Below are 14,763 nucleotides of genomic sequence, written 5' to 3' on the forward strand. Positions count from 1 at the left end.
GGTGTCGTAACTAGGCCGAATGAGCTCTCACGAGTCCCGCTTGTAGATCACCAAATTTACTCTGGTCGTAAAGTCACAATATTTCAATACTTTTCGAAAACAAAATTCGTGCAGCAAATTGTGTTGAAGCCGCAAGAGCCTAATCACATCCCGCGTATTGGTGTTCATCATAGCGGCAAGGTTTAGAGGCAACGTGGTCTCTAACACCAAACGAATCATATTAACCAGACGCCGTTCCTGTATAACTTGGCGTAAACCCTTTAATTAATTGTTCAGGAAACATGTATCTAAACAAACTATCTCGCTTCCACTTGGAAATTGTTTAGGATTAAGGCCGCTTTATGGGATGCAACACTGCTGCAACACGAAAAACTTTGCGTTTCCAACGTTAACGGCGTCATTAAGATCGTATCGAAGCACGGCAATGAAATGGAATAGACCACAGATATTTATTGTTTCCCTGATAACAATGAATTGAAGTTTTGGGTGCAGCGGGTCTAATGCACCTCGGAGTTAATGAGTCCAATAAAAAGTCTGTTGATTATTTCGCGTTCGCAGCTCGTTTATCTCAGAATTGATGAGGACGAGAGGCAAAAACTAATTAAGAGCGGCTTCGCCAAATTGGACGTTTCGACACTTCCTTGAGGACTTTGAGAACCAACCACCAGCTGAGAAAGTTTTTAAAGAACAGCAATACAATAAAAACACAGACTTGGCTCTTTAAGTCACTTTTAGACTAAAGTAGACATTTTTCAAGTGCCAAAGTGCTCTTCTGAAAGACCGAAATAAACGTTGCATTTCCATGAAGTCCTTCACATAATTTCCACAACACGTCCCAGACATGTAACCAACCGGTCGTTATTTAAAAATAATATCATAGAGAAAACGTGCCAAGTCGATTTTCATGAACTGGAAACTGCCTTTTGAATCCGAAATTCCCTTCTCCGTTGATTGTTTTTTCATTCGCATACACCTGGTTTAATTTTCATGTAACTTTAAAGCAATTCACTTCCTGTGCAAAAATGACGATTAGTCCTTAATATTTAATTGGGAACAAACGAGGCATCCCTTTGAACTTCCATACTCGCACAAAATAACAACTGAGCAATCTGTATCAAAGACCGTTGTTGTCTTTTATGTTTTAACTCATTTATGCCACAGGCTGGACCCAATCCTTTGCAATGAAAGTCGGCTAGTGGATAAAAGTTTACCTTTGAAAAAGCCGGCTTTACAATTGTTTCAGTTTTTAGTTATTTAATGGAGATGGAGGCGGATTACAAGCAATTAATTTTGGTCAGCATTCAAGCATAAACGTGTTTGTTTTTATTATTAAAACTCCAGTTGAGACTGGTTGTATTTGTTTCAATTAGGAATCGAGTCATATTTACTTTAGCATTAGCGATTCGTCAAAATTTACCACACAAACCAGATCTGCTGCGTCAACAGATAAAATCCCAGCATTTATTTGAAAAATAAAACTGATCAGTTGGTTACTCATTTATAACTATGACTAATTATTATTATTTACTAACACTTGCATTAAAAAAAATTGCAAAATTATCCCAACCATGAATTAAACGTCATTCGTTCATTTTCACAAAAAATAATACCTTTAACTGTGCTATTGGTTTGTTGTTAGTGACTGTACCACTCAACGCAGGTGTTTCATTAATACAACCATATTTTATCACCCGTTTTATGCAATTAAACTCCCTTTTGTCAATCTTTATTTAGTTCATCAATTTCACGCTATACAATAGCAGCAAACAATTACAAGTCAACATTAATTCAATTTAAACTTTGTTATAAATAGAATTTGTAAAAAAAACGTAATTTACGGAAGCCAGTGTGGTAATTAAGAATGAATATCGCATGACGCATCAAAGCCCTAACGAATTAATAACGAAATATTTTTGTTGCTTTTAATTAGAAATCTGATATTATTCCTTTGATAATTTTTGAAAACCTGATCCTTTGTGGGCGGCCACAGCGAAAGTAATCGAAAACGCACTGAAAACTAAATCAGATCTTGTTGCCTACTCAAACATGATGAGTGATGACAATCCACATAAAACAATTTTTAATTAAGTTTCTCGAAATAAAAGTTAATGAAAAAAGTCATTTTTTTAATAATTAATCTGACATGAATTCATCAAAATCCAATCAATGCTGATTTCAGATTAACGAAATTAAATGTAGCAGATTTCGATAAAGTTTAATTATTGTTTCAAAATAAATCCACGAACGTTTCGAAATTTTTATGTTCACCAGTTCAAAATTCAAACTTTTTTATTTTACCAGCCAATCCAGGTTTAGAGCAGGGTTTACCACAATAATAGATGAACTAATTATTTTATTTATTTTCTCCAATGCAGTAAAAATATAAGTATGTGATTGAAAATTGACTCATAGTACTCATACAGGGCCAATTTCTGTGATTATACAAAATCTCTCGGTTTTAAGGCTAGGCCTCGAAAACGTAAATCCCAAGAATGAGATAGCTGTCCCTGGTCAAGTCCTATTCCATTTCAGCGAACTTGTCTCAAACCGGCCGTTTGACGAAGAGAGCCGTTTGAAGTAAATAATAAATGAAGCGGACAACTACAAAGGATGTCTGTGAAGGCACGCGTCACCCAAGAATATGGTTATAGCCGTGTCAGCTAATGAGTATAGTTGTAACAAATAGTGGCTTATAGTGCATGTAGACGGTTTAGAGTGTACGTTTCTCGCCGAATTTTCGCAGGTAATTAAACGGTAATGTAACATGAAAACTTCATACGAACTAATTATTCACCGGCTTTGCGGCGAAGAAACCACCGCTCCACCAAACTTTGCTTCCGACTGGTTGCGCTTTCCTAAATTCAAAACAAGACGTTTTTTGGCCACTGAAATCCGGAAATGTTAACATTAATTTTGTGTCAGACGACCATGAGCGATTGCGATACCAGCGCGTTATTTTCAGTAACACGTCTGGCCATTAGGAACTTTTTTCACGTACAGATTTATTATTTTTGCCGTGATTTATGTTTCTGCCATTGTGCGCAGTTACGACGCTTTCCAAGGAAGTCGCTGCGGTTTCCCTCGAAACTCTATGAACAGACCTAGCCTCCGGTCATCAAATATCTCAGCCGGTTTTGGATGAAAACTCCTCAACGACACGCACATTTTGCCAAAATTACACAAAGTAATGTGCATTTCTAACTTATTCGAGGATAAGCGAGCTCCGAAGCGCGCTCTCTACATAATCCATAAGCCCCACGAAAAGAAGGAATTTAATAAAGAGGCTACCGGATTTGGAAACACAATAAAAAATCTACAAGAACAAGGATACAAACGATTTCGCTTCGCTGGACGCGTTCTTTCGGCCGTAATTAACATGATGTGATTAGGGCCAAAAACACAAACTTTTGGGTTGCAAATGCGGATACACAACCACAAAAAATGTGATTTATAAGGTTGCCGGGCCAATTTTAATAAAACTTGTGATTTACGCAAGGACATTTAGCATATTTCAGGCCACACCGAAAACTACACAACTCTTGCGGCGAATATTAGCGCTTTCCAAACCCTCTGACTCTGACTCAAACCTTTTACCACTTTAAAAATTTATGGATGAACGTTTACGGAACCCATTGCCTACATCTAATAAGATCAATTTTAAAGTATTTCCGAACATAGATAAATGATGTCATTAAATGTAATTTAAATTAACTGAAATACTTATGTACATTTATTTTTTTTTTCGCTGAGAAAATCAAGTAAATAAAGAAATAAGCCGTTGTAACAGAATTTATCCCTTAGTTAAAAATACGTCGAAAGAAGGATATGTCTGGATCATTTTTAATAACCTGGAGCACGAATCTATTACGCGCGACATCCCATTAAGTTTTTATAAGTTCAATAAAAATGTAATAACCAACAGGAATACAGTGCTAATGGCCTATATCTGGTAGCGAGTAAGCGTTATGGTTTGTCGAACGGCACGGCACAAATTGGATTTGTCAAAGTAATCACGAGCCATAATAAAATAAAGCAACAATCCTTGCAGTTAATTTAACACTCTGGCAGCGATGTAGGCCACCAAACCTAACCCGGACTGAGCAAATATCGCTTAAAAACAGTCCCGAAATAGATGGGATTAGTTGTAATTTTCTCCGGTTTATGCAGTTTCACTATCCATTTACTCTGGCCTTTATCTCGAAATGGAATAAGAAAAAAGACTCAATTTTTTAAAGAGCAGTCCACCCACGTTATGGCAACTTGGATCGTTCAATTTGAAGCAGTCCGCCCCCACCTGTCGTCTAAGGCCCCTCTAACAAGCCAAATTAAGAAAGTTTTCCGAACGAAGATTTACTCGAGCGACACAAGTGCACTTTTTAATGTCGGTGTTTCCCCGGATTTACACAATGTTCGTTGGCCCCCTAGAGAGTCAGCGTCTTGAAGAACATGGCTGTCACATCTTAAATTAGCAAAGGGACGAAGTTTGTTCGGGCGCCTTTTTATAAATCCACTTCTCCCTATCGCATGTTTAACTAAAAAATCAAATCAGGATTCGAGTTTCACGGCGAATTACCTAAATACGTCTTCGGACCCGAAGGCTTAAGCAAAGCTCGTTCAAAGCGAGTGCAATTTAAAAAAATCCCCCGGATTGATAGTCCTGTTTGCCAAAGCACTCGACAAAACGGCACAGCGACTGATTCTAGAGAACCGAAAATCGACAAAACATTCGAAAATTTTGAAAAATCAGACATTAAAAAATTAAACCTACTGACATATTTTAAACTTTTAACAACCCGAAGAGGATTTAAAGACATAGAAAAAAACTTTGCTAGTGTGAGCCGCTGAATTTAATGGAACAAACCGCATTGGTCTACGACTTTTAGTTTTTGAGTAATGAATTTTTTTAATGTAAAACTTTAATTGCCTCTGTAGCCGGAACCGTTGCCCGGACCGTATTTGTCAAAATACTGACTAATTTTTGATATTTTTTTTTCTTACTTCGAATGTCTATTAAAGAGATTCTTTCACTCGAAGAAGTAACCACAATTTTTACATTATGTCATTAAGAGAATCTTAAAAAAATGAGCATTAAGTATTTAGTCAAAACAAACCCCTTTTTTTAGACATGTGGAGCCATTAGCCCCCAAATTCAATTATGGTGTCAACGGCGCATTTGCAATAAATTACCAAAAATTCTTCTCGTGTCGTCCTTTGTGCACAGATCACGGTTGACCGACCGTCCGCGTTTAATTACACAGATTACAATAGAAAAAGGCTTTGTCCGCGAGTCGGCCTTTTATAAATATTCAATAAGCCGCAGCTAGATCGAAAAATTGGCACGAATCGACGAGAAGAACGCTCATCATTGTGACATATACTTTAATCCCGAGCAAATTGCAAAACCGTTGTGTGGATTGAGCGGGCGGTTCTTCCCCCAGGCTCCAAAACGACGAGGGAAGTATCGCACAGCAAAAACTAGCGTTCATACACTGGGGCGGCTCCCCTGTTACACGGCAAACTTGATTATTTTTAATTAAAGTCCTTCCTGGTGTGCTACTGTGTTACTGCATGTGCAATAAAATTTAGATTGTTTAGAGAGGTGGAGCATTTGTCGGACAGAATTGCTGTTTAGCTTAATGCACCGTATACAAGAGACCGAATGTGCGGATCTCTATAATAGTTGAGGTCGGAGAGCTTTTCCACTTTAATCGTTCGTGTATAAGTTTCACGATTTTTAAAACTTCAAAACTTTATATTTAATATAAAACAACTTCAGTTGCAAACTAATTTTCATATCCTTAATTTAAACGAAAAAGTAATACTTAACTTACAGGCGGGTAATTAATTTAGCATCAAGATTAAATCGAACAAAAGAAACTATATAATCAAATTGTAATTAGGTCGTAGGTAAAAATGTCTAAAAAACAGTTTAGGTCCTTACGGCTGTAACGATTGAAAATTACACCTGCAATAGTACAAACATTTATTTTATTAAACAAAGAAATACTACGAGAAATATTGTGTCCCTAAGTGAATATCAATGTAATCAGAAGAGCATTTTTGAATTTTAAATTGAAATTATGTGGTCTTATAAAAATAATCGTTTTAAACTAACCAAAATACTCAAATTGTTGTAACAAAATTTAAAATAACGGAATTTCTTAGTAATTCAGCGATTTTTTTAGGAAAAGATGCTTTAAAGTACTAAGAAAATATGTGCAATCAAATAAAAATTAATCTACATCGCCGGCAGCAAAAATGAGTTCGCGGGCCGCGAGTTGGAGAATATTTTAATAAAGTTGAGTACATTTAAATTCTTTTATCTTTACCTTTTACATCTAAAATATTTCCCGCACAGTTATTATTTACTAGAGTAATTATTTCTATCAAATAATTTTTTTCAAATGTTAAAATTATGTTTAAGTGCTGTTTCAAAGTAACAATAAATTACAAGCAAAATTAATTTTAACTCTATACACCTACCCCAAACTAAATTACATATTGATCAACGACTAATCAATTACATTAAAAAATTAATCTGCTGTTTTGAAATATAGAATTTTGAGATTAATATAGTAAATAAAAAGCGTTGCTTGTATGTAAATTATTTATATTTATCTATTACTAAATTATTAAATTTCAAACCCAACTTTTATTCAATTGCTTGAAAACAAACAAAACTATAAAAATGATTTAAAAAAATGCAGAAATCTGTGACAGTTACCTACAATTAACTTATTAAATTGTTTACTTTTACTTTTAAAAATAATACTGCTTTAAGTTTCCATAAGCACATAAGCACAATATAAACAGAAATGTAATTTTTATTTGTATACTCTGATATAGATAGTTTAAAAATGAGAATAATACTGAACAGTGTATTTCCAGTTTTCAATATATTTTTTAGTTTTTCCAGGCGAGTTTGTCTCATCTTTTCGATTTCCTTCAAATTTATCGAGCGAATCACTTGCCAGCGCCCCATAACCCGTCTAGACTCGGAAAAACTCTCAAAACGGCCATCCCCTCGCCCTTCAATCCCCAGTTCCAATCATCATTGTTGACACCTCGCCAACTCACTTCTCCTCCGGCGAATTGGTTTAGACCCCTAGAAAGCATCAAAAACCCGAAAGCAAGCCCCAAACAACCCTCTTTCCCGGTAAAATTACGACTCTGCCTTACCGAAACCGTAATTCTGGTCGTCCATAACTGCCTCCGCGGCATTTTTGCGATGTAAATTTAATTATGGCCGTGTCAATTGAGAATAAATTGGTTTAATTCCGTTTAATAGTGGGGTAATTGCCATAACACGTTTAACCTAATTACAGTCGGGCGAACATCACATTTTCTCAAACTGATGATAATAGGCTCGCTGCGAACGCTTTGCCAGATAAGAATTCGAGACCCCGCGACATCACATTAGCATCAGGGTGGAAACGGAGCTGTTTGCGTTTGCGGCCTTATCGAGTCCGCAATACGAGTGGCAAAAATTTGAGCAAAACGCTTTGAAAAATTGATTTCGGTTAATACAATCGACAAAAGGAAAACTTATTTAAACAAAAGGCTTTTGTCATTTTCACAATCACGGCTTTAGCGCAGTGTACGCGATCGTTTGTTTGTTGCAGAGGAAGCGGATGCGGGTCTTTGTGCAATTTTCCGACGCAACATTTGCATGCTTTGAGATCCGTAATTGTGGCTCATCTTATCTAGACGTTTGGGCACGACCTCCAGATACAAAACCGACTCACAACACACCAATTAGAAGCCGAATCAAATTTGTTATCGGCAAACAATCTCAACTCAGACGAGGTCTTGCGATTTTAATTCGCACGTGAAACGATAAACAGCTGAAAAGTTTCCTCATGAAGTAATTCGAATAAACCCGTAAATTTAATTACGGCCAAAGGGTTGTTTGGATATGATAATTCGCCGTCTGTGGGCCCCGCTCTGGAGTGCGCCGTAACTGGCACCGGTTCCCTTCACTTCAAGATTAAAATTTTTGACAACGAATCGATTTTACGGAACATAAATATTGTTATTAAATCGAAAACGAAGAAGTTGTTTGAGCAGTAAATTGGAAGCAAGGAAGTTCACAGCGCCGGTTTCAATGCTAATGCTATGATAAGAGCTCGAAGGCTACCCTTTGCTTAAAACGCGGTTTCTGACAACCGGAGATTTATTGCAGATTGCAAGGTTAGTAATTATGGTAGCTGCTATCATCAAATTTACTTTCGCTACCCTGAATGGAAAACACAAATTTTTCGTGTAAGGCAAATCTTAAAAATTTCATACATAAATATGATTTCTTTTCGATATAGTTTTTTATGTTGTTGTATGATGTCTTGCTATTTATGATTCCAAAAGTAAAATAAGACCAAGCGGGTCCACACTTTCGTAGAGATTTCATTTTTGCATTATTTAATAATTTGAGACCCTGCCCTTCCAAAAACAAATAGTTCCGGCTGCAATCTGCACGGCCATTAATTGCGGCAGGACCGCACTCGTCCCTCTTCATTACGATTCGTTATTCCGCCGTCGGCGGTCAATCCGTCGGTTTTAACGAAGTACGCCGCCTCTGGCTGCCCCCATCACGATCCATATTTTCCGAAATGACCCTTAATGTGATTACGCGGTCATTCGATTCGATAACAAATCGTGCGTGCCACCGGCAAAATGCTGCGATTACTTTGCGAATGCTCGTTGACACTTGGATGGTACTCGCGTTTTAATGTAATTAACGGAAATTGCAGGCGAGCTTGCTGTTTACACCGGTAAAATCACGTGTACCGCATGCGGAGACTGCTGCTTTCCAATTAGAAGCGGCTCTCGTTTAGATAAGGCGATAAGGGGTGTTTCGAGAAAATTGTCTGCACAAATTTTCCAAGACACGGAGTTATGAAGGGCGACTAGTTTAAACTTCGTAAAAATGGAAAGAGGGAAACGAGCTTGCCAGGTGCTGGTTGGGGGAATTAAATATAACACAACTACGCGAAATCTTGTGTATACCTGTTTTGACTAATTAAAATAAATAATAAAATAAATTTTCCCAACCACTTCTTATCTCATTGTACAGGAATTCACGAGATTTGTGTATACGTGAACAATTTAATTTTTTCGTTATCAACAAAATCCATAACAATACTTAAATGGTACTACTTCATTCAGAAAAAACATTGTTAAAAGCCATAGAAGTATAGAAGAAAAAGTATTTTTATTCCAAGAAAGGTCCAGAAATCAATTCTGGCCAGAAAACTTATATTCCCGTCAGTGTGATAAAATTACATATTTAAAATTCCATGTCCACTGCATAAATCTTAATCGAATACACAATGTGACACCGATACTCCAATGTGTATCCAAGTGCATGGAACCGTATTTATTTCCCAGACGTATCGTGTAGTGTTCAAGATCGGTCACTATCAGTTTATATCTGTAACAGGGTTGCATAACAGGTATCAAACTACACTCCCTATCAGCTATAAAAGTTCCCTTCTCCCCCATAATGTTATCAGTCATTCAACAGACTCCAACGCAACGACGGGAGCACCATGGCAACCAAGGTATTTAAAAGAGTCGCTGGTTTAGTGCGCGACAATTCGCTTTCATTCGCTTCCAGTTTCTTCTATTAGCGGCGACTCTTTCCTTCGCCAAAGCTGGTCTCCTGCAGCAAGGACACTCGGCCTATTCCAACGTCCAGCACCACCCAGCGCCCGCGCCCGCGCCCGCCCATGTGGTAGCGGCCGTTCCGGCAGTGGCCCCCGTCGTTCAGACCCGAGTGGAGCCCTACGACCCCAACCCCCAGTACAACTACGCTTACGCTGTTAATGATCAGCACACCGGTGATTCTAAGAGCCAACACGAAACTCGTAATGGGGATGTCGTCCACGGACAATACAGTCTGACCGATCCGGACGGCTCTCGTCGCACCGTTGATTACAGCGCTGGGCCCCACACGGGCTTTAATGCTGTGGTTCATAGGACTGCGGGGGCTCACCCCGTGCCCGTGGCAACAGTCGCCGCTCCCCTCATCACCGGACACTAAAAGCGAATCTCGGCCGTAACGAGGCTTTACGACCGACCGACCGTTATTTTATACTCTGCTTTGGATGACGATAATGTGTTCAGTTTAACAGTTTGTATAGTCTTGTAAAGTATTGCTAATGATATACACAGTGAACTCGGAAAAGTTACTTGTTTTATTATTGCCGAAGTTATCCGTCGAAAACTCGGAACATTGCAGAACAGACTTTGGTTCGAGTTGGAATGAAACTGCCTTCCACAACATTTAAAATTTCACCGAATTCACACCAAACGAAATTACGACCATCAAAGCTGCCACATTAGTCATAACCCTTTAGCAGCGTGTCCAAGACTATACTGTACTCGTAACTCGTAACTTCGTAGGGTTGTCTCTAATAGTTCCGGAGTTATTGCATGATAAATGTTCCGGGTACCGAAAATCCACATAAATCTTGCAAAAATTGTAAAAAGAAACAAAAAATTGCACCTATTGATTTGAAAAAATATTATGAAGTGACTAGTCTGGTAAAAAATTTGTTAGGCAATTATCCGACGACCCGGAGCTTTTTTCTTTCATGATCATGAATGGAGCGTGGTCTGTTCTGAGCCGCTTTGAAAACCGACTGCGAGAAATATTATCCAAGCTTATCCTTAGATGAAACTGGATATATTATTGTGTTACTAATTTGTCGTCATTCCCTCTTTGATGCAAAGGCCCGGATTAATAAAAGAAAATTCGTTCAAAAAATTTCGTCATTCCATCTTTTCACAAAAATATAAAAAAAAATTAAATCAAGCAAGTTTCCATAATGTTCATCCATATTCAATTGAGTATATGAATTTTGATGTGTCCTTTACCTTCTTTCAGGTGCGTCGAAGCTCAAAGAATCACAATAACTCATTTTACATTCGAAATTTTTGTCGGCAATTATTCCTCTGTAGTAACGACAAGAAATTTCCATTACATGTACATTATCCAACTAGGATTTAAACTATCCAACAAAATGCTAATAGTGACGCATTAAAAGCATTGAACAACTAGGTAATTGTCGGTTGATTTCCTGAAATTCTCGTCACGCACGCACCTTCACGCTCGTCTTTGTCCTGGCTACAACGCAATTAGGGTGGCAGAAGAGAGGATGATGTTAGGCGCTTCTGTGTAATGAGGCTCGGATTAACTCGCACCTCCTATCCGCAATCTCTGAATTACCATTAACGCCCGGTACAAATCAATTTATTTTTCAGAGAAAATGCGCTGAAGTGAATTTGAACAAACGTTCACAGCGATGTTTTCAGTTTAGTGAAAAATGTTTCAAGTGAAAAGAATAACATTCAGTTGAAAGAAATTTTGTTACGTGTAAACACCTTAATTTGACGTTTTTGCTTTCTTTTAGACAAACAAGTAAATATACGTACTTGTATTAATACACACAAACTACGAGTACAATAAAATTTCTAGTAGCTTCATTCCTATTCGATTTTCTTTCCCTTGTTTGTTGTTTTGTGCGGTTATTCAATTTTATTGAATAAACGACGACATATTTTTACGATACGATACAAAAGTCCAAAAAGCTTTCGATTCTACCACTCGCACTGCAGCAACCCCCTTGAGGTTTGCGACACTTGGCCCCTTAGCACTTTTCCTTATAGTGGCTTCTTGGGGATTTACGTTCCCAGATTATTTCTGTTCTGAAGACCCATTTGCCGAACGGCCTTTACTTCCGTTTCTTATCTGTTGATGTCAAGTTTACCTCTGCTGAAATTCAGCACGCAATATTGTTAATTTACTTTCAAGACTTTGGGAACCACTTATGTGACAGGCAAGGGTTTAACCGTGGGGAAAATTGAATGGTAGAGGAAACTGTAATTCACCGGTCAAGCTGAATAAATCAAGTTTGTCTAAATCGATGCTTATCTTTTGTACAGAAATAGCCCTAAAATATTTGCACAAGCCCTAATGTAAATAATTTAGATGAGGAGTGTTAAGGGTTGTGTTTACATAGCTATAGGGTTTCAACAGTGAATTGATATTACGTAGATTTCAAAGTCTAAACATGGGTAATATTATCTCTTTCTCAACTTTGAACATAAAATTTGAAAGGAATAAAATATAATTACAAGCACGCATAATGTAAAATAAATTGAATATGTGATAAATATTAATTACAAAACAATAAATTTGAAAAAAGTCGTGATAGTTTTCTCTAATAAAAAAACATATTCGTGAGTCAATTTAGCAATAATAATTAAGTAGACTAAATATAAATTGCAGTTGCAAGCAAAGGCATTAACAATTCACAAATAACAAAATGAAGACCACAGTTATTGTTCTTTTTGTTGTCTTTGGTGCTATTTCAGGTAAAATTTCTCATTTCTAATAAACTATTTCTTTGTATACACGAAAATTTATTCTTTGTTGCTTAGCTTTGCCAATAATAAAGTATGATGATGCTTTAGAAGAAAACTCTGTAAGCCAAGTTTTGTTTGGGAATCTAAAGCCACAAATTGATGGACCTCTAAATATCTTTTTTGTATACTCGGAAGATTTGGTGAATAATTTAATAAATGATAAACCTGACTTTCAAATGTCGGAAGAACCGGTAGCAGAAGACGAAGTAGTAACAGAAGGAATAGAAGAACAACAAACAACTGAAGTGCTAGAGACAGAACCGGCAGCAGAAGAAACAACCGAAGAACCGGCAGCAGAAGAAACATCCGAAGAACCGGCAGCAGAAGAACCAGTCGAAGAACCGGCAGCAGAAGAACCAGTCGAAGAACCGGCAGCAGAAGAACCATCCGAAGAACCGGCAGCAGATGAACCAGCAGCAGAAGAAGAAAACGTAGAAGTTAATGATGAAGAAACATCTCTGAGTCCAGAACCAGAACAAGAACCAGAACCAGAACCGGAACCGGAACAAGAAGAAAATTTAGAAGCAAATGATGAAGAAAGGTCTCTGAGCCCAGAACCAGAACCAGAGGATTAAAATGCAATAACTTTGTGAATATGTTCAAAAAATTAAATAAAAAATACGTACATTTAAATAATTTTGAAACTAAATCCTAAAGCCACTCTGTTTAGCTTTTATAGGTACAACAATCATAAATCGAATTCAATTAAGAGAGAAACTAAGAGTAATTAAAATAAGATGCTAATGTACAAAGGGTAAATCAAATTTGTTGTAAAAACAAAAAACAATTTTAAATCTACTTATTTATAAATGCATTTCACTTACACAATGTAACATCTTTTGTTATACCTCAGTGAAAGCAAAAAATATGGTTCAGATTTTAATCTTCTTTTGTTCAGTTATTGCAAGATGTAATAAAAATAAATTAAATGCAACAGAGCATTTACCTGAACCATTAACAATGCATACAATTTTTATCTTTTATTGCAATCAATCGACTCAGTTCTTAATGCAAAAACTGAACTGGACAAATCTTAATCAAAATAACCAATTTTACGACGAATAAGAATGTTCAATTTGTAGGTGCACCGCATGCATATAAATTTTTGTCATTCGTAATGAAATTTATTGTTCGCGAATCGAAATGAGGTTGTTAATCTTTGCTGCCGTTTTGGCAGTTTTTAGTGTCAATGAAGGTACGTAACGATTAGTACTTGTAACGTGAGTTTTACAACGTTTCGTGTTCTTTTAGTTACTCCTACTCATCTCAGACCATTATCAGAACCTCCAGCAACATATGACAGCGATGTTCCTTACATTAATGTTTACAAGCCACCATCTGCTTATCCGCCATTGCCTGGATCGGCTGATACTGATACTTATTACAAAGGATACGAATCAGCCTCATTGGATTATAACAGATGTACGAAGGTCTTTATTTGAAATCAAATTTTACTTACAATTTTGCAGGGAGGCGTTCTCTAGGCCTGCATAACAGAAATTAATATCTAGCAAGAATATTTTTTCCCAAAAACGCCGAAAAAATATCAACAAAAACTTGTTTTGTAAATGCCAAGTCTGTACATTTTGGTTAAAATAAATTTAAAAATTGAACATAAACCCTTTTTTATGTTATTGTTATAGAAAAAAATTTTAGAGGTGATTCTTTACAACTTCATGTCAAAATCAATATAAAATATAAGCATATTTCCGGACACACGTGCTTGGGAAAAAAGATAAAACAATGTTTGAAAGAAATTTTCTTAATAAAAAAACCACAAGAGGATGAACAGTTATTTTAATATACACATTTTAGAAACAAAATTCTAAAAACAGACTATTGTATTATGTTGTTAAAAAACATTTAAATTAAGAACTTCACAAATAATATAAATAAGATTCCTAATAATTAAATATTACGTGAGTCAAAATTTAGGTGTCACTGTAGTTCTGTTGTGATAAGAACTATAATTAAGAGACAGGTACGTTTATGTCATTTATGTGACATTAACTGATAAATACGGGGGATAACTGTTACTAATTTAACAAACGCATTTTGAAAGAAGTCAATTATCTTTCAATACAGCTGAAAAATTACATTATTTTATACATACGTAAATGTACCTAATTAAAATTTTTCGTGTACTTACATTATAAAATGTAAGTGTTACAAATTCTTATCAGTCACAAAGATGAAGTTGTCAATAACTGTCCTTCTTATTGCATCAATCTACATCGCAGAAGGTAATTTATATTTAATAATTATTTTTTTTATAAAAACATATTTTCAGGATTTTTCTATTACACTCCTTATGTAAGAAGATATGATATTGATAGG

At 36.4% G+C, this 14,763-nt stretch overlaps 3 protein-coding genes across 9 annotated transcripts in view; 2 read left to right on the forward strand and 1 right to left on the reverse strand.

Annotated features, from left to right (window-relative positions):
* Positions 1–14,763, reverse strand: part of Lar (Leukocyte-antigen-related-like) — a 205,258-nt gene that overhangs the window by 154,425 nt on the left and 36,070 nt on the right. The window lies entirely within an intron of this gene.
* On the forward strand, positions 9,420–10,183 carry LOC659570 (cuticle protein 7). The gene is made up of 2 exons (XM_965862.4): positions 9,420–9,557; positions 9,614–10,183. The coding sequence occupies exons 1-2, from the start codon at positions 9,546–9,548 to the stop codon at positions 10,037–10,039; spliced, it is 438 nt and encodes a 145-aa protein (XP_970955.1). The 5' UTR covers positions 9,420–9,545; the 3' UTR covers positions 10,040–10,183.
* On the forward strand, positions 12,242–13,075 carry LOC659505 (cytochrome c1). The gene is made up of 2 exons (XM_001812559.4): positions 12,242–12,375; positions 12,442–13,075. The coding sequence occupies exons 1-2, from the start codon at positions 12,327–12,329 to the stop codon at positions 12,999–13,001; spliced, it is 609 nt and encodes a 202-aa protein (XP_001812611.2). The 5' UTR covers positions 12,242–12,326; the 3' UTR covers positions 13,002–13,075.

The sequence above is a fragment of the Tribolium castaneum genome, chromosome 1 (genome assembly GCF_031307605.1).
Source record: "Tribolium castaneum strain GA2 chromosome 1, icTriCast1.1, whole genome shotgun sequence".
NCBI lineage: Eukaryota > Metazoa > Arthropoda > Insecta > Coleoptera > Tenebrionidae > Tribolium > Tribolium castaneum.